The sequence below is a fragment of the Chinchilla lanigera genome, unplaced genomic scaffold (genome assembly GCF_000276665.1).
Source record: "Chinchilla lanigera isolate Chin_1 unplaced genomic scaffold, ChiLan1.0 scaffold00008, whole genome shotgun sequence".
Taxonomy (NCBI): Eukaryota; Metazoa; Chordata; class Mammalia; order Rodentia; family Chinchillidae; genus Chinchilla; species Chinchilla lanigera.
This window is the reverse complement of record NW_004955409.1, coordinates 3710248-3737322: the sequence shown is the minus strand read 5'-3', so window position 1 is coordinate 3737322 and position 27075 is coordinate 3710248. Positions and strand designations below refer to the sequence as shown.

At 36.7% G+C, this 27075-nt stretch overlaps 1 protein-coding gene across 3 annotated transcripts in view; it reads right to left on the bottom strand.

Annotated features, from left to right (window-relative positions):
- Positions 1-27075, bottom strand: part of Trpm7 (transient receptor potential cation channel, subfamily M, member 7) — a 96418-nt gene that overhangs the window by 49817 nt on the left and 19526 nt on the right. For 2 of the 3 annotated variants that reach the window (XM_005376661.2, XM_005376664.2), the window contains exons 3-13: positions 26783-26821; positions 22695-22893; positions 19112-19325; positions 16733-16857; positions 15790-15961; positions 13916-14090; positions 12384-12507; positions 11181-11253; positions 8743-8843; positions 5547-5681; positions 2173-2226 (exon numbers count right to left, since the gene is read on the bottom strand). In XM_005376661.2, the coding sequence (XP_005376718.1) occupies positions 2173-2226; positions 5547-5681; positions 8743-8843; positions 11181-11253; positions 12384-12507; positions 13916-14090; positions 15790-15961; positions 16733-16857; positions 19112-19325; positions 22695-22893; positions 26783-26821 (1411 nt within the window). Of the gene's footprint in view, positions 1-2172; positions 2227-3749; positions 3842-5546; positions 5682-8742; positions 8844-11180; positions 11254-12383; positions 12508-13915; positions 14091-15789; positions 15962-16732; positions 16858-19111; positions 19326-22694; positions 22894-26782; positions 26822-27075 lie in introns of those variants that run through there. The other variant, XM_005376665.2, reaches the window with a different exon arrangement.

The window sequence follows — 27075 nt, the reverse complement described above, 5'->3', positions numbered from 1 at the left end:
TCCTTGGGCAACTATCAACTTACAAATGAACTTTTTGAAATAAGGCCAGTTATGAATTTGTAAAGATTGCTCATTTCAAAATTTTAAAACCTGGTAATTTCAGTAAAGAACCCTAAAGAAGCTTAATCCATCAGGGTAACTCTGCCCTCCCACTACCACCATCCTTCCTATTTCCCTTATCACTGATTTCTGAACCAAATTCTTAGTTTTGTTGAGACGGCATCTTGCTATATAACCTGAGGTGGCCTCAAACTCATGATCTTCCTTGCCTCTGCCTCCCTAAACTATTATTTTTTATGTTTATATATTTAATATTTTTGTTTCCTTTTTAAAAATTTCTAGATTGCTACTCTATTATTTAAAAACTGATCAAATACTTATTTCCATCTAAAGTACAAGACTTTTGTTTTTAAGTTAAGCAACCTCAAAATATACTTTATTACTGAAGATGCTACTTTTATATTCCTTAATATCAGTTTTTTAAAAATGTGACAAATATCATCATGATATACATCATGATAAACAGGACATTTAAAGCCATTTAAATAATGTGAGTCACCTAAAAGGAAGTCATGATTAACAATGTTGCCAACGACACTGATAATGCTAACAAACTCAACATTAATTTGAATCAGAAAATTTACTCCCATTATTTCAGAGTTTATAAGGTACAGAAATAAAAGAATTTGGCCTTTTATAGTCACCAATATAATAATCAATACAGACTCCCTCTAATTTCTTTCCAGAGTTTAAATACTACATTACTACTTCTTTCTTTCCTTTTTGGGAAGGAGCTTGTTAGGGACCAAACACAGGGCATTTATGCAAGCTAGGTCCCCACTCTACCACTGAGCTGTATCCACCAGCCCAACACTATACTTCTTTTTGCTGATTCATCTAAGAAAATTACAACGCAACTATGTTTGAGAAACTCCTGGTCCTAAAGCTGCCCCATTAGGAATGTCTAGAATAGGCACATTCTGAAATTAACTGTCCAGGGTGGGGGCAGAAGTGAGGAATAGAAAAGGAGCAGGAATATGGAGTGACAGTTAATGGGTACACAGTCACTTTTTTGAGGTACTGATGTTCTTTCTCTTTTGCTTGTGGCACTGAGTACTGAACCTAGAGCCCTTTGCTCTAAGCTACATCTGCAGTTCTATTTTATTTATTTTGAAGTAAAGCCTTCCTAAGGGGCTAAGTTGCCTAGGCTACTTGAAAAGGCTCAAACTTGAGATCCTCCTGCCTTAGCCTCCCAAAGTGCTAATATTACAGGTGTGTAGCACCATGCCTGCCTTGAGCTGCTGTTAGTGCTCTAAAATCGGACTGTGGTAACAGCTGCACAACTCTGAAAATTGTATATCAATAAGATATATGCTTTAAGTACATCAATTTATCCTGTATGAAATATAAAATAAAGCTATAAAGAAAAGCTCATATTTAGAAACTATAAAGGAAAAATTTTTAAGTCTAATACAGCCTAAATTCTCCTATGGAATGCTGCTTTAGGATTAAGTAAGTTGCAAACCATAGAAAATTAAAGGAGAAAGGGACATGTCTGTTTTAGGTTTTTAGTTTTTTAATACTGCATACATACAGAAAGTTTGAAAAAACTAATAGTTTAAAAAGAAAGCATATTAAGTTTAACACTGTGAAGTCACAGAAACTTCCAATAGGTGAAAAGAAGCCGGTGCAGAATGGTATCAAACACTAGGACAGTGTGTGCTCAAAGTCATCAACGATACCAGATGCTTTTACACAAAGAGGGACAGCAGCCACAAAGACGCCACCTCCAGCATACCTCCATTTCCTTCTTCAGTATCTTTTATATTGAGAAAAATCTCTAGGGAACGAGTTTCTGATGAATACAGCCAAAGAATAAACATCAGTGATCTCCCTTTTATGGACCAAAGAGCATTATAAAATCCATCACATTCTACTGTGGATGACTAAGAGATCAAGATACCGGCTTTAGCTTCATAAACCTTCCTTTTTCTTTATTGCTGATATCTTATGCTTTTTACTTTTATCACAAATTTAACCCTTCTTTTATCTTTTACAAAAAGCCGTTACTTTATTGCTGATCTTAAAATGTATTTAAATGCTTTTCCAGAAATAAATAAAGTATGGATGATTTTTTACAGTAACGTTTTTAAAAACAGAACAACCTCTTACCTGTTTGACATCTCGAACAAGATGAAGTAGCATTGGATTAGTTGGGCCTTGTTTCTTTAGGGAGCGAGAAAATGAAAGAATTACTTTTCTTCTAAAATAACTTAATTTTCCTTCTTACATATGGCACTTACAAGGCTTTCATCTACAAATTATATTGCTTTGGAGTTATTTCTTTAGAACAAAGGTAAGAATATAAGCATTTCATACTGTTATATTCACTATCAAAAACATGAGGGCCAGACATATAGCTCAGCAGCACAGCACCTGCCTGGGCAAGCACAAGGTCCTGAGTTTGATTCCTGGTACCAAAAAAAAAAAAAAGATTGATTCTTTATAAATAAATAAATAAAAATTAAATTTAGAAATGAATAATTTCAGAGAATCACTAAAATTATATGTAAATTTTTGCTTTATGAATGTCATATCAACATTGCTGGGCACTGTGGTGTACACCTGTAATCCCAGCACTCAGGAGGCTGAGGCAGGAGGAGGACTGCCATGAGTAGGAGGACTGCCATGAGTATGAGGCCAGCCTGGGCCACTTAGGGAGTTCTAGGCCAGCTTGACTTACAAAGCACGACCCTGTTTCAAGACAAAAACAACAAAAAAACTCTAAAAAACAAAAAGTAAGTCATGTCAATGGTGTAAACTTCATTACATCTTAATCTTAAATTCAGTTACTTTCACTGACACTAGAGCTGTACATTCCCTTTCTTCTTGTTGAAATGTTCCTCTCTTTTGTAACCAGTCATCAGATGGTATAAATATTTTAAATATTTTGGGTAGCAAATGCCTAAGCTCTTATTTTCCTCTTTGTGAATATTCTATATTAGGGCAGGTTAATCAAAAGTTTTATCATCATAGTCATCTTACTTTGACAGCATTCTTTATTTTGAAAAAAGATTCAGGAATATATACCACTGTTCACACTGAGGTAAACGACCCCAAAACGTATTTCTTTAAACACTTTAGGCAAAGTATTGACTCAGGAAATTTATGACACTGGGGCCAGGGATATAGCTCAGTGGCACAAGCACCTGTCCTGCAAGCTCAAGGTCCTGAGTTCAATTCCCGGTACCAAAAAAAGAAAGAAAGAAATTTATGACAATGAATTCTACGTGGTATCAATCAAGGGACTTATTCTTAGGACTTTAAATCTTGTTCAACAGAATTACCAAATGCTATTTTTCCCCTTTTGGGGGAGGAAGGGTTTGCTTTTGTTTTTAGACAGGATCTCACTGTGTAGCACAGGCTAGCCTTGAACTTGCACCAATCCTCCTACAGCCTCCCAAGTGCTAAGATTACAGGTGTGCACCACCAAGCCTGGGTATCTAAGGGGATTTAATCCAACAATTGTATTGTTAATTTTTTATTGGAGAAGTTCTTATAGTAATCATTGTACTTTCCAATTTTGATCATATCTACTTGGAAATGTTTTCAAATCTAGGCACAATTATCATCATGTCTTTAAAGAAAGTATTGTCTTTGATATTGTTGGCTTCCAAATTCTAGTATCTAAAATGACTGTAATTGATGCTGAAAATAAATTATATTTTACCTTACTCTGTCGTCTTTTTATCATACTGTAGTCTATTCACTCTGGCTGGCTTCTCTTTGCCTATTCTCCCCACAGCTTAACTTCCAAGCTAATATGAAGTGTTTAATATTTCTAGGATGCAAGGACATTTTCTTTAACTATACATATTCACACATAAATACACTCAAAATTTTAAAATTCTATTTTATCTTAATCCATTGTAAGTTGACCTATTAAAAGTTAAGGTTTTAGTAAAAAATAAATATTCTTTAGAAGGCCAGTTCTCAAAGTGTGGCCTATAGGCAACTGAGGCCTCCAAGACTGCTCCTTGAAACTCCAAAGGATTTTCAAAATCATATTGAGTATATATGCATTATTTTACTATCATTCTTTCAATGTTCACTAGATTTTTTCACAGGCGTCTTGGTGCAGGATATCATAAGACTTAATTCAGAAGCAAATACGAGAGTCTAAGTAACCAATTTAAGGTATCAGTATATAATACAACCACCGCTGTTGATTTCCTATAACCTTGTCTGAAAATCTGTATTGCTTGTATTGTTTTTGTGTTATTTTATAAATGTCTGTGTGTTAATATGTTTTCCTTCTTTTATCTTTAAAATTAAATACAAAAAAAAAGGGTCCAGGCAGCTTTGATGAGGTCAGGCATTAAAGAGATTGTGAAAATATAAAATCATTTTACTCTTCTGACTAATTAGTTTACTTTAAAAATGTTACTGACTGCAGGTGTAGTTTGGTAGTAAATACATGTGGAATGCACAATGCTTTCAATCCTCTGCACACACATAAAAATGTTACTTACGAGCCAGGTGTGACAGTGCAAAATCGGAATGAGAACACCAGCTGTGGCAAAATGTTAAGATCTGCAAATCAAGCTAAAGGTACAGCCACTACCATATACATACCAGGCAGCCACTGAAGGTTGTTTTTAAACTGCAGAAAGGTATAGTATAACATTATTACAAAAATAAAGAACTGATTTGAGAAAAGAAATATCAATAAGGAGGTTAGATTATTAAAAGTTAGTGATGTGGATTAGTAATGACTGAACTGTACAAAGACATCAGGAAGGAAAGCAGATAAGTAAGTACAAACTGAAGAATAAATGGATACAGCTTTGCAGAGAAGTCCAAGTCAGAAAGCTAGGACTTAGTCACAGTATTCTTCCATGCACTGCTCAGTTAAATTCACAGTGGTACACAGAAAACCACAAGGAAGAGTCCAGTGCTAATGACATGAAATGGGAAATAAAACGGGAAGGCTCTGTAACAATAACAAGTTGCATGAGCTCTTCACATTCTCTATCAGGCAAAGGAGTCAACAGAAATATCATCACCCTCTATGAAGTTGATTCTGGTTTTTTATTCGTTTTTGTTTTTGTTTTTTGGTACCAGGAATCAAACTCAGGACCTTGTGCTTGCCAGGCAGGCACTTGTGCCACTGAGCTATATCCCTGGCCCCATTCTGGTTTTTCAAAAGGAGGAGACAGAAAAGGAGATAGGGCTGGAGGTCATTATCTCTTTCCTATGTGGTGGCAAACCTACAATACATGTGCTTCAGCAGGCTGCTTGCTATCACTGAAAGCTCTAAAAGGTTTGCCATCACTGCTCTATGGCTGTGGTGAAAAGAAGAGGCTCCTCAAACAGGAAGAGACTATCACACAAACAATCCATACTAATAGTGGTTGTATTTCTTTCCCTATAACCAAGGAAGATATGAAAGGCTTTATTAACAGGAATGGACATATGTAGTTAGGTAAAATGACATTTCCAAAAGATGATGAAACTGTCAACAAAGAATTTTATCTCACACTTACAGTGTTGTAAAGTTCTTCCAGCCTCGGAATGGTAAGGAACTTATGCATGCTTACTCCATTTTCAATAAGAAGTTTTACAAATGCAACTCTATCCATGACAAGAGCATCAAGCATAGCTTGTTCCAAGGATCCAACCTAGAAGAGTATTAAGATTAGTAAAATTTACTCATGTTCTGCCAACAATTTCTAAATGTAAGTCTACAGGATTTACACCTCTTTGTTCCCAGTTTTAGAATAAAATTAAAAAGATGTGAAACAGTGACAGGCTAGGCCTTAAGGTACTTAGGAAACAGATAAAAAGACCTCTCTGGAACAGCATTCCCCAAGGAACATCCCATAAACACTATTTCTGTAAGAGAACAAGTGTTATATGGACAGGTGATCACAAAGTTCATTATCAAGTAATTACTAAAATATTTTTATTGTAAGTCATTTTTTCTGTCTTTAGTATTTATGAAATTTCATTTCGACACACTAAAAAAAGCATAACAAGCTCTTGCCTTTTCTATTTTGTTCTGCTATTTGGTGGTATTGGGGGTTGAAGCCAGGTCCTCACACTTGCTAAGAAGGAACTTTCTCACTGAGCTACAACCCTACCCTTTAATTCTTGCCTTTAATAAAAAAGGAGTCTATTATAACTGGGTTTATAACCAGTGCTCTAGAGCAGCATAAAAGCCAAAGTTTCCTTACCGGAAGGAAAAAAAGTACAGCTATAATAAACATATCTATTTGCTTTGTACGAAGCATTGCCTCATTCAATGTGTATTGAATGAAAAAAAATACACAGTCATCCTACAAACTTCAAGTTTAGCATGAAGCATACAATCAAATAGGTAACATTATAGCAGATACATCCATGAGACAATAAAAGACAAAGGCTCCATCCAAGCCTTTCTATTTGAGGAGAATGGAAGGCCAATGAAATTATTGTAAAAGGCTGGCTTACAACTTTAAGTTTACCACAAGCAATTAACATGCCTTTTTTCTTCTGCAAGAGAGAAAGTGATCTGTCTCTTTACTGCTATGCAGAAAATAGTGTTATGCTTAAAAAACCTCAAACACCACAAAATAATATAAAACTAAATCTTCCCTCTTCTGGCCCACATCTTCTTTAGACATATCCCACAGTAACAGCTCCATAGACACTAAGGGGCTGGAAATGTAGCCTGGTGACAGAGGGCTTGCTTAGCATGCTTGAGGCCTCAGGTTTGGTCGCCAGGACCAAAAATAAATTAGTAAGTATTAATTATGACAACACAGAAGATATGCATGTAGACATGCATGAATGTTTGTGCATTCATGAAGAAAATCTGCCACAATTACAATCATACTATCCATAGTTTTCTGCAACCAGCTGTTTACATTCTAATGCACATTTTAAAAAAGATCTAGCTTATTTTATACATAACAAAAATTTGTCAAGTGATTGCTACTTAAGGGGCTGTGAATACAGCAATAAACTTAAAAACTCCTACCCTCATAAATTTCTTTTCTACGGCTGGGTATGGTGGTGCATCCTTGTAATCCCAGCACTCAGGAGGCTGAGGCAGGAGGATCAATGTGAGTTTCAAGCCACCCTGGACAAAGTGAGCTAAAGGCCAACCTGAGCTACAGTGGAACCCTGTCTCGAAAAGACAATCAACTTTTTTCTAGAAGTAGTCAGAAATCATAAACATATAACTACTAGTACATTTGTCCAATGGTAATAATTCTAGAAGGAAAAAACAGCAAAGATGATCTATCAGGAGATAGTACTGACTGCTAGGATTCTGGAAATATCTCCCAGGTATGCATTTTTCTGTTCACTCATACAGTTTGTGTACTGAAAAATGGGACCATATTACTCTTAAGTGTTGCCTAGCCTGCTTTATGTACTTCCCTGTCATACTTCAGTCTTCCTCAAGAGTACATAAAGATCTACTCCACATGTGTTAACACCTTTTAAAGGTGAACTATAATTTAATCCACAAATATTTGTACTAGCAGATATCTGAGGAAATGGTGGCATAAGAGGATGCTACTAAAACATGGCAGACAGAAAGTTTAACTGAAGACAGACATTTGGTTACAAGACAGAGGACATACAGGGAAGTAAAAACCCAGCGGGGTGGAGCTATCTGGGGAGAATGTTCCAGACAGAACAGCATGTTCTCTGGAGATAGGACCATGTTTGATGTGTGAAAGGACAAAAGAAGACCAGCAAGGGCCATGAGAGATAGCAGAGGCGACAATGGTGTGTAGTTTGTGAGGTCAGAGGGGGCAGTGGGACAGATGATGTAAAACCCCGTATGCCATCATAAAGGCTCTGGATTGTGCTCTGGATGAATGTGATGGGAGCCACCTTCTGTCTGTAAAAGGAGAGAAAGAATGAGAGTAGGACACCAAAACGAATGCTACTGAATAACACAAAAGAAGATAACAGGTTAGAGTAGGATGATAAAATTGGGTATTCTAAAATTGTATCTGTTAAGATTTTCAGGTGGAATTGGACTGGCAATATATGAGGAAGAAAAGTCAGCAATAATGCTCAAGATTTTCATTTCAGTAATCTGGAACATGATTTTCTACTTAGTGGTATGGAAAGATGGCAGAGAAATAGGTCTACACATCCAAAGGAATGCTAAAATGAGTTCTCTTGTACACAGAGCTTGTTCCAAGGCTTCTATTTTAGAACTGTTAGAAATCTAAAAAAGAAGGTTTTATCAAGTGCCAAGTACTTATTAAATCCTAAATGGTACTGGATGTTGTATAAATACTGAGCTAAACTAGTTTTGTACTTGTGACAGAAAGGTAAAATGTGAAGTTAGGTCACTGTTGCAGCAAATAACTTTGTTATACAGTCATTCTCAGTATCTCTGCAGGCTTGGCTGCAGGATCTTCCCTCTGATACCTAATTCATGGATAATCAAATTACTTCTATGCAACAGTGTGGTATCTGGATATAACATAAGCATATCCTCCATAAACCTTTAATCTTAAGATTAATCATAATACCTATTATAACATCAACACAATGCACACAGATGTATACTGTTTAGGAAATAATCCCGAGAGAGAACTGTACACACGTTCAGGACAGATGCAATCACTGTAGGCCCAACTACTAGCCCAGAATCCACAGATAATGGAAGCTGTGTGTCCAGAGGGCCCACTGTGTATTACATAATGATACTGTCTCTATAGATGGTTTACCTACCAGCCACTGCTGTCCATAAACAAATACATGATTTTTGGCAATGTCAACTCTATCCCATGCCAATGTAAGGACAAGCTGGTCAAAGGCAGATGCATTAGTACCTAATAAAGAAAACAGGCAAGTGTATCTCCATTAATATGCAAACACTTGTGAAAGCTCCCTACCACACTTTAATGAAGTCACGCATGTGGTATCAGCCATCATTCAGAAGCAGCCTGGCGCAGAGACAGCACAGACCCCAGGACAGCAGACTTTTACCCTCCAAGTATACAAACTACACAGCCTCATTCATCACAAACAATTCAGATTACCAGAAAATGAGAAAGAAACACAGATGTTCAATCATGGAGACAGTACTGACTGCTAGGATTCTGGGAACGTCTTTTAGGTATGCATTTTTGTGTTCATATATGAGTTCACTCATATAGTTTGTTCAGTGAAAAATGGGACCGTATGACACTAAGTGTTGCCTAGCCTGCTTTACATACTTTCCTGTCATACTTCAGTCTTCCTCAACAGTATATAAAGATCTACTCCACATGTGTTAACACCATTTAAAGGTGAACTATTTTAATCCACAAATATTTCTACTAGTAGATATTCACGCTATTTTAAATTTTTTGCCAAGTAAATTTTAGGACACATGTTTTAGTATTTAAATATAGTGAGGAGCCAAACTGCTGAATATAAGGATACATACATTAAGGCTTTGACAAAAGGATTAACTACCAAAATGTTTCAGAGCCAGACCTGGTGGGACACACCTGTAACCCCACCACTGGAGAGGCTAAGACAGGAGGGTTGCCAAAAGTTTAAGGCCAGGCCCAGGCTACATAGTGAGTTCCAGGCCAGCCCGAACTACATAGTGAGACCCTGTTTCAAAACAAAAAAAAAATCCCAAAACGCTAAAACAATGGAAAGCTTTTCAGAAAGCTTTTACCAACCATGAAGGTACAAGAATATTCATTTCTCCACTTGCCAGTAGAGGGAGTAGAAGCTCTTTCTAAAAAAAATTGTATTTACTTTTAGACTGTAATGCTGACCATCTTTCCACATCTCTTCCAAATATGTAGATTCTACCTCAAATACCTTTTACAAAAATTCTGACATATTTTCCACAAGGTATTCATCTTTTTCTTATTGATTTCTAACAGCTCTTTGTAATTCTTCTATACCTATGGTTTAAAATGAGGAAAAAGCCAGGCATGAAGGCACACACATGGATGTAATCCCAGCCCTTGAGGCTAGGTAGGGCTAGAGGATTGGGAGTTACAGGCCAGGAAGGGCTACATGGAGAGTACAAGACCACTGTGAACTACATTGCAAGACCCTATCTTAAAAAAAAAAAAATAAAAATAAAGTAAAAAGCAATTGTGCAAGAAGGTTACAGGGACAACATCATATGAGATATGATCATATGCTATATGAGATAGCAACATCAACCACTTATGCAAAGTGGCTACCACACACAAAGCATGCGGCAAACATGCTACCCACATCTGAATGGTGTTCTCCCTTTATCTTTTTATGTCATCTCAAGTACTGACTTTTTCTTTTATAGTTTCTGGGTTTCCTAACACAATCTCTTAATCCCAGGATCATACATATTTAATTATAGTATTTATTTTTATGATACTTGACATACTGTCAATTTTTTGTGATCCAACACTTGGGAAATTCTTATGAATAATAAGGCAGCATCCTCCTGCTGTGCTCCCGCCACATCCTTATTTGCTTTGACCTAGGTGCCCATCCTCCACCATGTTGTTATACCAGCGAGGTATCTTTGCGGAGATACTGAAACAGTCCAGCATGTGTGTGCAGGATTCCCTTAGTCCTAGACAGTACCCTAACTGTAAAATTTTCTCTCCAAAATAAAAAATAGTCATGTTTAAGAATCCTTTTACTTCTATCAACTAAATTCGTTACTTTAAAACACTTATTTTCGGACCATTAAAAACAAGACTTTTGGGGCTGGGGATTTAGCTCAGCGGCAAAGCGCCTGCCTAGCAAGCTCAAGGTCGTGAGATCGATTCCTGGTACCAGAAGAAAAACAAAACAAAACAAGAAAAAAAAAAAAAAAAAAGACTTTTTTCTATTTTTGGAGATAGGATTTCACTATATATTCTAGGCTGGACTTGAACTCCTGGCAACCCTATTGTTTCAGCCTCCCAAGTGCTGGGAATATAGGTGTATAGAACACCTGGCAATGACACATTCTTAATGGGATAATTAAATGAATCAGCAAGCATGAACCTTGCTATAAACTTAATAAAAGTTCTAAAGACAAAAATAAAAGCTAATTTATTGCCAATGAAAACCAACATTGTTTCTTTCACAAAGAACTTCCGGAAAAAGTCACTTCTCGGCCAATTTTAAAAAGTTCTGTCTTATATAAATGAGCCATACATTAAAGATCATACAAATAAAAATCTTACCTTTTAGCAGTGCAGTAAGTATTGCTACATCTATATCTTGGTGTTCATCTGATCCAATATGGAAAACAGTGATCTGTTTAAAAATTAACTTATAATATTAATGCCTTTATATTCTTAAATGTAAGACATCATAATACAGTCACAAACTATACGTGGGGGAATATATACCCACATATACACACACTGAGAGACAGCCAGGCAGAAAGGGATGGAGAGGGGGAGAGACAGATTGGTACTGGGGGAAAAAGTCAGAAATAAGTTCAATTCAACCCCTAAAACCAAAACAAAACAGAAATTTAGTATGCTTTATCATTTAAAAAATAGAAAGTATACTCAAAATATTTGGCTTCATACTATATACAATGTCTCAGACCTAGCTAATAATGTGTTACCAAAGTAATTGCTTATCAGAGTAAATCTTGCTGCTTTTTCCTTAAAGTGAACACTTAGTTGATTTATGTGCTCTTGAATAAGGAGAGTTTTTTTTTTTTTTTTGGTTTCTGTTGTTCAGTCTTTTTCACTGTGAATTCCTTAAATTACTGGAAACATAATACCATTTGAGATGTGTCTAATAACATTTTTCATAAAGTAGAAGATTACAGTAACCCAAATACAAGTATTTCAGCCAACCTTATCTCATGGGATATAAAAACTCGCAATGAAAGCACAGAGCAGATCAATTCATGCTATCATCTACTGACGTCAAGGGCTGTTAAGCATTTAATCTCTGAAAACTGAAGTTCACGTATACATAACTGAAAGCAAACAGCACTACTCTCTAATTTAATAGTCTAGAGTATTCACTCAGAGTGAAATTATTTAAAAATTTACCTTATTTGAAAAGGTATGAAAAACTCCTTACAGTTTTTTCTTGATATTGGACATAATCTTGTACCAGTTATGAAACTTTTCCAAAAAGAGCCAATATACTGTATTGATATATAAAAAATACTTGTTCTATGGCACTGCTCAGTTGAAAAGACCAATAAATAAATAAACTCTTTTCACGGCTAAAGAAAGATTTAAAAATTTGAAATCTAGGGCTAGGGCTGCACCTCAAAGGTAGAGCACTTGCCCAGCACGTGCAATGCGCTGTGTTTGATCCCTAACACTGAAAATGAATAAACCCAAATTAAAAATATTCACCAATTTACAATATGCTGTGGAATAAATAAAAGGCTAATTTTGCTGCACTCTACTTACAAGCTCCTTTTTTTTCATGCACTCCATCAGTGTTTGAAATAAATGAACTGCTTCACTCTGACCAAAGTTAAATGTTTTCTTGATGGTTGAAATGATATCAGGCTCTGATGCATCAGGAAGATTCCTGGTGTAAGAGGAAATATAATTTAACTCAAAGATTTCATTTTTCATTCCCTGCAGATTAAAAAACAGTACAGAAAGGCCCATGCAAAACCTTCAAGGATACTCTATTAATATTAAAAACTTGACTTTGGACAGTATTATTTTCACTTTCCTAAGCCAGCTACTGTAATTCTTTTTTTTTTTTTTTGGTACTGGGAATCAAACTTAGGACCTCACACTTGCCAGACAGGCACTGTGCCACTGAGCTACATCCCTAGTCCTATAATTCTTATAGAGATAAAAAATTAATGAGGTGATTTTTCTTTGTTTTGAGACAGGGTCTCACTATGTAGCCCAGGCTGGCCTCAAATTCATGGCGAGCCTCCTGCCTCAGCTGGGTTACAGGCATGTGCCCCCACACCTAACTGGGGTGATTTTTCTAAATTACTTTACAAAAAAATGTTTTTTCCCCTACAAAGTATGCATTTAAATATTGATATTCACATTTTCATAAGATACTACATAGAGACTACTTTAAAATATATACTTTGAAAAAAAATAAAATATATACTTTGAAATATAAAGCAGTATTTCACTAAGATACCTTAAACATGAAGTTACATTTTTATTTCTTTTGATGAATGGGTAATATATTTACATGGCTACAGAAAATATAATAATATGAAGTCATAGTGCAAGTCTCCTTTCCATTCTCTCTCATCTAACCAGTTCCATCTTAGCTCTTTTCAGAAATCATTACTGGCTTGTATAACTTTTTGAGATCTCTTTCTATAAATACAAATCACTATCCCAGTGGTGATGAACCTATGGCACACATGCTGCAGCGGCCTGTTTGTATTATTGAAAGCTCTAAAAGGTTTGTCATCACTGGACTATCCCCCTTTTCTACATAGCAAATGCCGCAATATATATGCTGCTTTACATCTTCCTCTACATAGACATTTTGGTAATCTTCACAAGTCTATTACACAAACACCATCCTTATTCACCTCTAAACTATCCCTGTGTGTGTGTGTGTGTGTGTGTACGCGTGTGCGCCACAATTTAACTAGTTCTCTTCTAATAGATGTTCTACTTTGTTCAAATCTTTCATTCTTAAAAGTAACCACAAGAAATTACACATTTTTTCACAGATGTTCCAACATCTGTAGGAACAATTCCCAGAAATGAAACTCATCAGCTTAAAAAGCATGTGTCTCTGTAGCAAACAAGTCTTTCAGGAACATGGTTATACTGTATTGTTATTCATTCCAATAATGTGTGAGTCAGACTATTTCTCCAGCCTTAACAAAGAATTGTACAAAACCTAAGATTTTTCATGTTCATAAAACACTCAAAGGAATCTGAATTCCAAAAACTATAGGCCTCTCTAACAAGGCTATTAAAATGTGTCACACTCACACACTTACCCTCCTTCATCTGTCTGTTTGTGAATATATGCAAGTAAATCTGCGGCTCGGCCTGTTCCTTCGCACACCACCACTGGAACCGGGGGGCTCCCTTGCAAGTGTTCTAGAACTGTGAGGATAACATTCGGTCCACCTTCAAATACCAGCGCCACCACAGGGACTCCCTGGCCAATTCCTTAAAGAAAGCACAAACTTAATCAGAAGGGCCAAGGATATCGCTCAGTGGCACAAGTGCCTGCCTGGCAAGTAAAAGGCCCTGAGTTCAATTCTCAGTACCAAAAAGCAAAAAACAAAATTCAGCAATTCAAATTTATTTTTAGTCAAAACAGTTTCACATAAGACGTATTCAGCTGCTTAACCTAAGACATACTCAACAGTCTCACATAAATTGCAGTAATTAACTTAAATGACAAAAATTAGAAAATCAACCATTTATAACACACACCGGAGAATTTGTATGTATGTATGAAAAATAAAATTTAGTGTATTTATTGAGTTCTTGGGAAGACATGCATAATACCACTTTGTTTTTCTAGGTTACTTTTTCCTACTGTATTATTAATTAAGTTTCTAATGTACATCTTTATCCATTTTTAAATACCTACTTCTAGTTCCAAATGAGTTAAGGCATTAATATCAAAATATATTACAGAATCAGAATTATACAAAAACTGATCAATAAAATTCTAAAACCTTTAAAACAGCAAAATAAAAAATTTAGTGACAAATACTATCTTTTGTCTTTACAACCACCTGCAAGGTGGTGAGAAATAGAAAGTTCTGGTAAACTGTAGAGTTACAAAAATGCTCTCAGTCCACTATAAACAGAATGTGCTATTCTGTGATTTTGTATTTCATGAAGTTCACCTTCTTGGTGTTCCATGGTTATAAAAATTTTATCTGAAATAAAATCTAGATGTAGAACCAGAAAGTTTAGCTATAGTTGGAGAGCAAAATCAATTTCAAGAATTCCAACTTTTAAGACATATTTGCCAAAAAATACTATTCATTGTATACGCTTTAAGCAAGCTGATTCTTTGTAACAAAATAACTTTACTCCCTGTTATGGTTTGTGTCTGGGTGTCCCCCCAAAGCCTCATGCGGTCATGGGGCAGGCTTTTAGAGTTTGACTGATTATGGGTGTGACAGCTACACCCACCCTGGGGTGGATAGTTTGCATATGTAAGGGAGAGAAAGAGGATGCTTCTGGCCATTTCCTCCCTTGTGTGTGTGCTTGTTGCTTTGCTATGTTCTGCTGCCATGAGCTGTAGCCCTCTGCCATGTGCCACTCTGCCTTGTAATCTGCCAAGTATGGACTGAAACCTCCACAAACTGTAAACGAAATAAACCTTTCCTTCCTTAATTTTGGGCGTCAGGTATTTTGTCCCAGCAATGAGAGAAAAGTAACCAAGACACTCCCCCTTTTTTCAGTCTTGAATTTCAAAACAATGTAATGAAATATATCACCCATCAAAAATACTTTAAAAATCTTTAGGCTACAGTAAGTTTACAACAGCAGCAGAGAGTCCAATGAACCTTTCTGACTTTGGTGTTTTTTTCTTCTTCTTTGACTTTGGTCTTAAAACCTACTTGGGTGGAGACATCTGTTCCTACTCTTATCTTATTTAAGATCTGCCATTTTTTGGTTGTCTTACAGGTTGTACTGCTATATAAGGAAACTGTACCCCAAAGAACACTACTGGGGGCTGGGGATTTAGCTCAGCGGCACAGCACCTGCCTGGCAAGCTCAAGGTCGTGAGTTCAATTCCCGGTACCAGAAAAAAAAAAAAGAACACTACTGTTTTAGAAATGTTGATAGCTATTAATACAGCCTAGCACAATTTCAACATTAACCAATTTGTGAGTTTCCTTACTAGCATGAATTCTTTGCTGATTAATAGTTTTCTCAAGTTCTCTTCTCAGTCTGACTTCTGCCCCATACTTTCCAACAGTGCCATCATCCACCAATATGAAATGAGAATGGAGATTATTTAGCACATTCAATTTGCTCAGGGGATTCAGTAAGGTTTGATAAGGAGCAACCACCTATAACAGCAACAAATGCAAGAGTTAGTGGGCAGAATTAAATGTAACAATGTAAAATACATATTTGAAACCACCTGAACAGAAATAACATTCTATTTCACATCCAAAAAGAGAAAACAACAAAGAACTTATCAGAAAGCACAAACTTTTAAGTTGAAGATTAATCAGTACGGGCTGAACTACACAATTACATCTCGATCCTTACTGAAGAATTGTATATTTTATCATCACATGCAAAAGGAGAAGCAATAAATAAGTAAATAAATCCACAGTGCTAGAAACTAAAGTAAATAACTGCAATTTGTAAAGACACTTTAAAAAAGCAATAAAATGTCACACTGGTTTTTTTGGCCTTAAGTAAAATCTTTAAAATTGGCATAAGAAATTTAATGTCAGCTGAAATTGAAATAAGCCAGTAATTCCTTTTCATTGGCGCTTGATAAATATAAATCCCTGTACTTTACCTAACCATATGCTAGCATTTGATGCTTACATTTAGTAATAAGAAAATTGTAATGATTAAACACTAGCAATTATTAGTTATAAAGCTGGACATGTTAACTACTGTACATAAAAGAAACCAAGATGTAACAACACTATAATAACAATCATTTATATTCAGGAATGTGTTTTAAAATGATCAGAGGGAAACTGCAGGAAAATCTTTTCAAACATTTGAAAAGTTTGGTATAATCATGAATATTTTAAGTTGATTGGTGCTGTTCTAGCCACATGAGTTAAAACATAAGCAGTCTTAAAAGCAATTCTTACATCTCTGCCAACAAGATCATTTCTGTTTTCGATCACTCCCCATGGAGCTATTCCAATTGTGCAGATCTTCCGAGATGATCGGGAAGCATATTCTTTAAGGGCATCGCCAACATGTTTAGCCACACCTATTTTTGCAAAGTGTTGTTTTAGTTCAAACTCTTAATTGACTATATTCAGAACAATCCTGTTCTTAATCTGTAACAGTGCAATTTGCAATGTTTCTTTACACACTGAAGGCAATAAATGCAAGCTGATAAAATACAATGACCAAAAAAAACCACAAAACAAAAGCCCATAGTATCGATTCACTACAAATGCTTGAAACATACATAAAACTAAATTTCAACTGGGTGTGGTGGCGCATGCCTGTAATCCCAGCACTCAGCTGAGGCAGGCTGAGGCAGGCTGAGGCAGAAGGATCGTTGCAAGTTCGAGGCCAGCCTGGGCTACAAAGTGAGCTGAAGGCCAGCCTGAACTGCATAGTGAGACCCTGTCTCAAAAGGACAAAAACAAATAAACAAATAAAACTAAATTTCACCATATTGTCAGGCCAATCGTTTCCTGGATTTCTCCTGTAAATAACGAATATTTTATTGTTTCTCTACATATCATGTAGAATAAATTAAGAATATGACACAGGAGCATAGATTATAGGCAAAGCAAATACACAACAAGCAACTAGAAAAAAAGTTGTCCAAGTGAATCAAAACTGAGGGAGAGAAGTAGAAAAGACAATTTCCCAAGAACATATACAATCATTTCCCTTTACCTTTGAGGGCTATGTCCTAAAACCCGAGAGTACACAATCCTGTATACAAGTATTGCAATTCTGTGACAGTGGGTCTAACAGTCAATTTGACAACCAACAAGACCAGTAATTGACTAAATGGGCAGTGGTATACAAAGGGTAGGTATGCTAGACACTGGCACAAGTCAATCCCAAGGAAAAAGACAGAGACAAATGGTATGAGATTTCATCATGCTACTCAGAGCAGTGTAGTTTAAAACTTTCAAATTGTTCTTTTCTTCTGGACTCTTCCACTTAGTATTTTCAGACCATGGCTAACTGAGTAACTGAAAATGTACGAGGGCACTACTGTAAATTTTATTACCATTTACTATGGGCTAAATTGTGGCCCCCAAAATTCCTACGTCAAAACTCAAACCACTCATACCTCAAATGTCTTATTTAGGTACAAGGCCTTTGCTATTTTTTTTTTTCTTTGTACCTGGAAGCGAACTCAGGACCTTGCGCTTGACAGGCAGGTGCTTGTGCCACTGAGCTATATTCCCGACCCACGAGACCTTTAAAGAGGTGACTGACTTCAAATGAGACCTTTAGGGTGGGCCCTAATCCAATCTGACTGATGTCCCTGTAAGAAGGATCCAGATACAAAAAGACCCCAGGGATGCATACACAAATGGCAGGAAGACCAGTGCAAGAAGGTGGCTACTAGCAATCCAGCGAGAGAGAGGCCTCAGGAGAAATCAAACCTGCTGACACTTTAATACCCAAAGGTTTAGCTCCTAAAACCGTGAGAAGATAAAAATCCATTATTTCAACTAATGCATGGGATTCTGTTATGGCATCCCTAGCAAATTAATATCACTCTAATTGTTTTCTATAAGAAATTAAATCTCAATCCTCACCTAGATTACAGAAATAACATCCTCTAAGCCAAATATGGTTACTCCTATAATCCCACCAGTTGGGAGGCTGAGGCAGGAGGACCACCCCATGTTTGAGGCCAGCCTAGGCTACACTGTAAATTCAAGACCACCTTGAACTAAACAAAACCCTATCTCAAAAAAACCCCAAAGAAATAGCATCCTCATTGGTCTATTACCTGCTGTCTCACAGTCCATTAAAAGTTATCTCAATCATCTTTAACTCTTAACTCTGCTTAAAACTTTCCCTCCTGATTCCAAGTAAAACCTGCAGTACAGTGCTTATAACAGCCTTCTAAGGACTTACACACTGGCCTGTCTGCTGTCCCTGCTCTTCACCGTGCTTCCTCTACCACCACATAGCAGTGACTTCTCTCCACATCAGCTAGGACTCAGGCTACACTGAAATCTAACTCCTCTTCCAATACAGTAGTCGCTTCCTCTCCTTTGAATGCTTTACCCCACGTTTTTCTTGCATCTTGATTCCTCCCTTCTTTTCATCTTTCCTCAGTGTCACTTTATCAGTAAAGCTCTCTGACCATGGACAAAATACTACCCCTTCCATCATATCTCCCTCTCTTTACCCTATGTGTGCACAGCATTTACTATTATCAAACACATCACACATCACTCAGTCATCTGTTTCAAATGTCTCATTAAAATTATAAAGAACTTCAAGTATATGAAAGAGAACTGATATAATCATATTACCTGTGTTTACTCCCCCAGTCAAAATCCAGGCTCCAGTTGTAACTGCAGCTTTAATAAGACCCTTTCCAAGTAACTGTTTGATTCGTGGGTGAAGTTCAAATTTCTGCATTCCTCCATGTACAGAGATAACAAGTTTTGGTAATTCCATTTGCCATTCTTTAAGCAGAAGTTGCAGGATGATTTCAGGTTTAGTGTCATATGATAGCCTCACATACTAAAATAAAAAATATTTTAAAAGCACAAAATAATTGAAACTTGCCCACAGGTTTCAAATTGCAACATTATCTTACTTTAGGAAAAAATATACTTGAATCAGATTATGTAAGTACAAATTTCGTAGGAGCCTATCAATATATCTACATTCCCAGGAATAAACAATTGCAGGTGATTTTTTATTTTTTGGAGACAGGGTCTCGCTATGTAGTTCAGGCTGGCCTCAAACTCTGGGCAATCCTCCTGCCTCAGCCTCCCAAGTGCTATGATTACAGTCATGTGCCACCATGCACAGAGCAGCAAGTGATTTTAAAGTTGGAAAAATCATTCTGTGAGGTCTATAGATGTAGTGGCACTCCACACCTATAAACACTAAGACACAAATGTTACTTTGTTTATACTCAATTACCAATTAACCCAGTTTACAAATTTATCCACAGTATTTCTGCCTTACTTAACTATAAGTGAGAAACATTCAGGCCAGTTAAGATGACAGCAAAAGGGAAGAGAAGAATTATTGTGGGGTGGGGTGGAAGCTTCTAAAACTTGCTGGAGAAATAAATACATTTTCTGCTTGAAAGTTGTGCCAATAATCCAGACCATTTATAACAGAATTGTGACTGTGCATTAAAACTTAAAAGGTACTTTAGATATGGATGACTATTTCTTTCACTGGCAATAAATGGATTTGATTAATGTAAGAAATAATCAGCCAGGCGTGGTGGCCACACCTGTAATCCCCACACTTGGGAGGCCGAGGCAGAAAAGACCAAAAAAAAAAAAGAATCAGAAAATCTCAATTAACACTAACTGGAGGGCTGGAGATATAGCTCAGCAATAAAGCATGTGTTCAGCAGGTATAAGTCCCTGGGTTCAATCTCTAGCACGTTAACAACAACGAACAAGGCCAGGCATGGTGGCACATGCCTATAATTCCAGCACTCGGGAGGCTGAGGCAGGAGGATCATTCAGAGTTCAAGACCAGCCTAGGCTACATAAGTGAGCTCAAGGCCAGCCTGAACTGCACAGTGAGAACCTGTCTCAAAAAGACAAACAAAAACAACAACAACAACAACAAACAAAACCACAAGAGTGTTCACATGAATTCACCAGTTAAGTTTCTGAACAATCTTTCCATTAAAAAAGTAATGTGGTAGCACATCCCTATAATCCCAGCACTGCAAGAAGCTGAGAAAGGATGGTCACAAGTTTAAGCCCAGACTGGTAACTTAGTGAGACACTGTCTCAAAATAAAACAAACAAACAAGGGCTGAAAGTATAGCTCAATGTGAAAGCCATAGGTTTGATTCCCAATACCACTAAACGAATGAATAAACGAAATACAAGGGCTATGTAGCTTAACAGTACAGCATTTGCCTAGCATGTGAAAGGCTTTGGGTTCAATCCCCAGTGTCAAGAAAAAAAAAAAAAAAGAAGGAAATAAGCTGTTGCATCTGTGGAAAAGTAACTTTTGATTCAAAATTTTTCATTTTTTTAAATGACATTACAAAACATACTTGAATAATCACTTTAATTCATTCTCTTTGTCTAAAGCACAAATGCCAGCAGCACAAATGCTTAAAAAACTTCAAATATTCAGATGCTAGAAGACACAATTTTATAATCGTATCTAAGAGAAGTTCCTTGTAAAAATGGTATATTGGCAGGTGTGGTGGCACATGCCTGTAATCCCAGCACTCAGGAGGTTGAGACAGGAGGATCCTTGCAAATTTGAGACCAGCTTGGGCCACAAGGTGAGCTCAAAGCCAGCTTGCATGCATAGCAAGACCCTGTCTCAAAAAGACGGAAAAAAAAAAAGGTATACTGCCCATTCCTTTATAGAGATGAAACACAACAAGGTCTTTGTAACAACAAATGAAGCTTTAAAAAACAAAACAAACAAACAAAAAAAACAAACCAGAATTCTCTAAAACTGAGCAGGCTTCAGGATCCCTTAAGGATGTTTTAGTTCTTTTATTTTTACTTTTATTTTTTTGTACCAGAAATTGAACTCAGGACCTTGTACTTGCCAGGCAGGCACTTGTGCCACTGAGATATATCCCCAGCCCAAGAATGTTTTATTCATAGGACTTATTATACACTAAGTCTGTCTGCATTAACTTTATTTAACTGACTATTATGCTTCAGTATATAAAGTAAAAAAACTAGGTTAAGAGTAAGTAAGGAGGGCTGGCGATATAGCTCAGTGGCATAAGCTCCTGCCTGGCAAGCACAGGGTCATGAGTTCGATTCCCGGTACGAAAAAAAAAAAAGAGTAAGTAAGGATTTCCACATCCAAACATCCAACAATGACACACAAGGTCAATTTGGACTGTCTATGGGAACTACAGAAACTAGAAGAAAAATAACATATGTTTCAGGGCATTAGAGAGCCATGAAGGTAGAGGGACTTTCAAGCCCAGGAGAATAAGAAAACTTGGAAATAATGAACCTACCATTTGGCGCTGCTCTTCTTATCACTATGGAGAGGCACGTAAAACAATACAAAGGTTATGCTTTAATCTAAATGACTAAAAATATGTTGTAGGCTTAATGTATACAGAATAAAAATTCACACTGACAAACACACCTAAGTCACAAGGGAAACAAATGCAGCTGCAAATATTCTAGATGTTCCTGCACTGTAGAGGAACTGGTAAAAGTACCCATTTGTGATAGCCAGCAACAAGTTAAAACACATTTTATAGCATTTATTATTCAAGAGTAGTACTCTAAGGAATAGAAAAAGGATTAAATAGCATGCTAAGAAAGAAAGAAAGCTATAATAAAAAAATCCAAAAGGGAACAAAGACACTTCTTTTAGTGTGTGTGTTTCTTTGTGACTAAGTCTCCCTCTGTTGCTAGGTCTCAAACTCCTGGACTCAAGAGATTCTTCCACTTCCGCCTCCCAAGTAAAAGACACCTCTTACTTTATATAAAAAAAGGTCAAAAGTGAAAGGGAGGGCCAGGGATACAGCTCAGCGGCACAGCACCTTCTGGCAAGCACAGGGTCTTAAGTTTGATTCCCGATACAAAAAAAAGACAAACTGAAAGAGAATAAAGGGAATAAGGAAGGTTTAGCTGTTCTTTCAGAAAAAGTAGGCTGTCACTGTTAGATAATACATGTTATTAGCTTCCTGCAATCCCAGCTACTCAGAAGCCTAAGACAGGAGGTTTGCAAGTTCCAGGGCAGTCTGGGTAATTCAGCAAACCCCTGTCCCAAAAAAGGCGCTAATGTAGTAGCTTGTCTAGCATGGAACATCTCTGAATTCAATCTGCAACACCACAATAATTAAATGAATATATAAATGTTTACTGTTTAGGTAACAAGACAAACGAAGTTACAAGAAAAGTCAAGTACGTGACAAACCTTAGCTCTGTAGGAATGAGAACCTCCTTGAAAATTGATGACTCCATAAGCATCTGTTGGGCTCTGTTCTGTATGCTTCTCCACAGACCATTCTTCTACTGCCTGATTAAAATGGTCACCCAATTTCACATCCGAGTATTTCATGGCAAGACTTGCAGTAAAACAAGCATGCTGCTTGACCAAGCGACCACAAAAACACCTAATGGGAAAAAGTTAAGATTATAAAGAGCTCTTCCAAAAAATCAGAATGAAAAAATGAATTAAAATGAATAAACTAATGAAGAGTAGTGAAAAGTTTTAGTGGTTTTAGGCCACGAAGTATCTGTGCAGGACTGAAACATTATTACTACACTAGTGTAAGATGACATCATCATCTAAACTTCTACTGCCCTTGAAGTGAGGGTAATACTATGTACACATCATGTAAACCCAGGACCACACAGCCTGGGGAAGTCCTCAGCCACCGTGTGCGGGTACTGCTATGGCAGGGAAAGAGAAGAGAAATGCTGAAACGTGCAGCAGGGCATCACAGAAGAGGAACTCCAGAGAGAAGACAAAGAAACTCACGCAAGTGTTCTCCACGCGTCTTTGGTGTATGTGTGTTCAGGCAAGATTTTGTGATGCCCGCAGAAATCACCTACTGTGGGTCTCAGCACTGGCTCATAAAGTCTAGGACTCACTGATTTTGTTTAGAGTGAAAGGTATCACTGAGTACTTTGAGCATTTATTCAGCAGAAACCTCCAAAAAGGCTACATCCTCAAAATAAGGTCTGCAGTTTAGGACAAAGTTCATAACAGAAATCGAATCACCCCAAAAAAAAGAAAATCACACCTCACAAGACAAATGAATCTCTGTCAATAATTTAACCATCAGTCAGATCAAACTGAAAACTCTCTAGGGGAGATAACAGAATCTAGACCTCCACAGTAGATCATTTATAATTTTAAAAAATTACTAGACATATGAAAAAGCAAAAAAGTGTGACCTGCTGTCAAGAGAAAAATAGAAATGGATTCTAAATAATGCAGATATTGGAATTAGTAAACAGAGACTTTAATGTAGGTATTATAAATTACGTTCAAGGACTAAGAGGAACAGATGGTCAAAATGTGGACACAAGCAGGGCACTTCAGCGGTGAAATGGAACAAAGAATCAAACAGAAACTGTAAAACTGGCAAATGTAATGTGGGAGAAGTTCACTGGATGGCAAAATAACATATTGGCAATTAGAGAAATAAGAGTGAATGAACCTAAAGAGACATCAACAGAAAATAACCCATCTGATAAACAAGGTCAGCAGAAAGCAAGCAGGCAGGCAGGCAGGCAAGCTGGCCACAGTGACCATGGAAAACAATACTCTAAGACATGTGTGACTGGAGTCCCAGAGGGAAGAAAGAGAAATGGGGTAGTAAAATATTTTAAGAACAATGGCTGAAATCTTCCCAACTAGGTGAAAAATTTGAACTACCACATATTTATATAAAAAGAGTAAGTTCAAAGAGAACCACTCACCACACTATAGACAGGCTGCTGAAAACCACAAGTATAAAGAAAAAAACTTTCCAATAGCCACATTTCATACTGGGGGAAAAGAACATCTACGACAGCTGCCTTTTGGTAGAAACAAAATCCAGAAGAGAAGATGATGATGTCCTTTACATGCTGGAATTTTTAAAAATTCAACTAAGAAGTCTATATTCTGCAAAAGTATTCTTTAAATTTGACAGTAAAATATTTTCAGATGAACCAAACTGCAAAACTGCATTTCCAGTAGAGCTACACTTAATGAGACGCTAAAGGAAGCTCTCCCACCTAACGGAGAGACACCACATGAAGCCCCCACCTGTAGGAAGCAACGAATGGGACGAGACTGAGTAAATACAGGGGCAAATAGCAGACTGCCACGTTTGCTTTCTTTTACTTTCCCTCAGTTGCTTGAAAAACAATGTACCTAAAAATAAAATCATTCTACCCACTTTTGTTTGTAGCCTACTAACCACAGACTTCTTCTTCCTCTTTTGTTTCAGACCTTAATGAACATTAATTACTACCATTCACTCAGTTGCTTAGGAAGGAAATCTGAGTTCCATGCTCAAATGTTCCCTTTCCCTCATACCCTACTGTATTTATCTCATTAATCCATTAATCCTTTCAAGTATATCTAATTCTCTTCATCATCACAGCCACTATCAGATTTTCAGTTTTTGCCACAATTACTCCAAAACTTTTAAAACTGGTCTTTTTTTTCCCTCCTAATCGAATCTTCTCAAAACACCAACTGCTCTTACAAAAAAACAAAACTAAACAGAGAAGAAAATCCAGCATCAATCACTTATCTAATTTCTTTAAATAAAGAAGTACCCAATCCAAAAATGGGCATCTGAGATGAATACACACTTCTCAGATGAAGACATATGAATGGCGAATAAATATATGAAAAAATGTTGAACATCTTGGTCATTCAAAAAATGCAAATTAAAACAACGCTGAGGGGGCTGGGGATTTAGCTCAGCGGCAAAGCGCTTGCCTGGCAAGCGCAAGGTCATGAGTTCGGTTCCCGGTACCGGAAAACAAAAAACAAAAAACAAAACAAAAAAAAAAACAACGCTGAGATTCCATCTCACCCCAGAAAGAATGGCTATCATTAAGAAATCAACCAATGACAAATGCTGGAGGGGCTGTGGGGAAAAAGGAACCCTTCTCCACTGCTGGTGGGAGTGCAGACTGGTGCAACCACTGTGGAAATCAGTGTGGAGATTCCTCACAAAACTAGGATTAGAAGTAGCACTTAATCCAGCTATTCCCCTTCTAGGTATTTTCCCAGAAAAATTAAAAACATCATACCACAACTATGTATGTGCACCCATGTTTAGAGCAGCCTAATTTGTCACAGTTAAATCTTGAAAACAACCCAGATGCTCATCAACCAAGGAACACATAAAAAAGATGAGGTCTTTTTAGACAATGGAGTATTACTCAGCCTTAAAAAAAAGATGAACTCAAGGCTTTTATAGGTAAGTGGATGCAACTACAGACCACACTCATAAGTGAAATAAATAAGACCCACGTGCGTAAACATTGTATTGTCTCCCTAGTGTAAGAACCTGAAAGAGTAAATAAAACCCAAAACATACAATAAATACTGTATTATGAAAGGGAAAGAAATTGCTCAAAGGAAGGAACAACGGGGATGAGGGAAAGCAGAAGAAGAAAGAAGGGAAATTAAATATATACAGTGAGATGGGGGAGAGGAGGATAGCTGGGATAATTGTACTGCTGGTGTACATTGGTTTATTGAAAGAACAGTTAATGCCTAATTTGTTTTCTTTTTGACCAATTTTACATGCTTGTATCTGGTAATCTGAACAACTAATCTGAAGACAACAATATGCAATATAACAACCACTGGTGAACTCCTACCATCTTGTCTAGGGAAACTCTCTATCATTTCTAATTTTTTTTTTTTTTTAAATTCTCTTTAACGGTATGATCAATCTTGCATTCTCACATTTGGTAATCTGAGCAACTTCACTGAAGATAACAATAAGTAATACAACAACTACTGTTAATTCCTATCATTTTGTTCTGAAATCCTGTATCATTTTTATTGTTTTTACTTTGTTTTGTTTTTGTCTATGTTGTTGGTATTTTGCTATTGTTCTTTTTTTTATTATTCTCTTTAAAATAAAAAATTAAAAAAAAGTAAAAATATGTGGTATGGCATACAAAGCACTGAAATGACCCAGTCTCTACTTATTTCCCAGGTTCAGGTCTCTCCAACTCCATCTTACCTTTTCTATTCACTAGGTTGATAGAACTGTAATGTCTTTAACAGTCAGGGCTCCCCACAGCCTGTACTCTCAGTCAGAAACCCCATTCCTTCCACCTTTGCTCACACCCAACTTTAGAACTCAAAAGCTTCACTTCAGTTTCAAAAAGTGATAGCTGCTCTTCCAACTCCAGGTAAAGCATTCTTCATATATAATAGCATGTGAGTTTTAGCCCACTGTATCTAACTAGTGTTTTTAAGATAGTACCTAGTGTTTATTTTTCAAATTTTGTGCAGTGTAGTTATGGTAAACATACCTGACAAGTTGCTGACATATCTGACATCCTGGAAGGCATCTACAAAATATGAAAAGGCAAATAAATTATTACATCAAAAAATTTTTATGGTGGCTGGGGATATAGCTCAGGGGCATAGTGCCTGCCTGCGAAGCGCAAGGTCCTGAGTTCAATTCCCAGTAACACCCCCACAAAAAAGTTAAACTATATAAACTATTTTAAACTATATAAAATCAACACAAAAATATGAAACCAAGGAAAATTATATATTTAACTTAACTTTTCAGTCAGTATCAAAGAGCATTGTATACCCA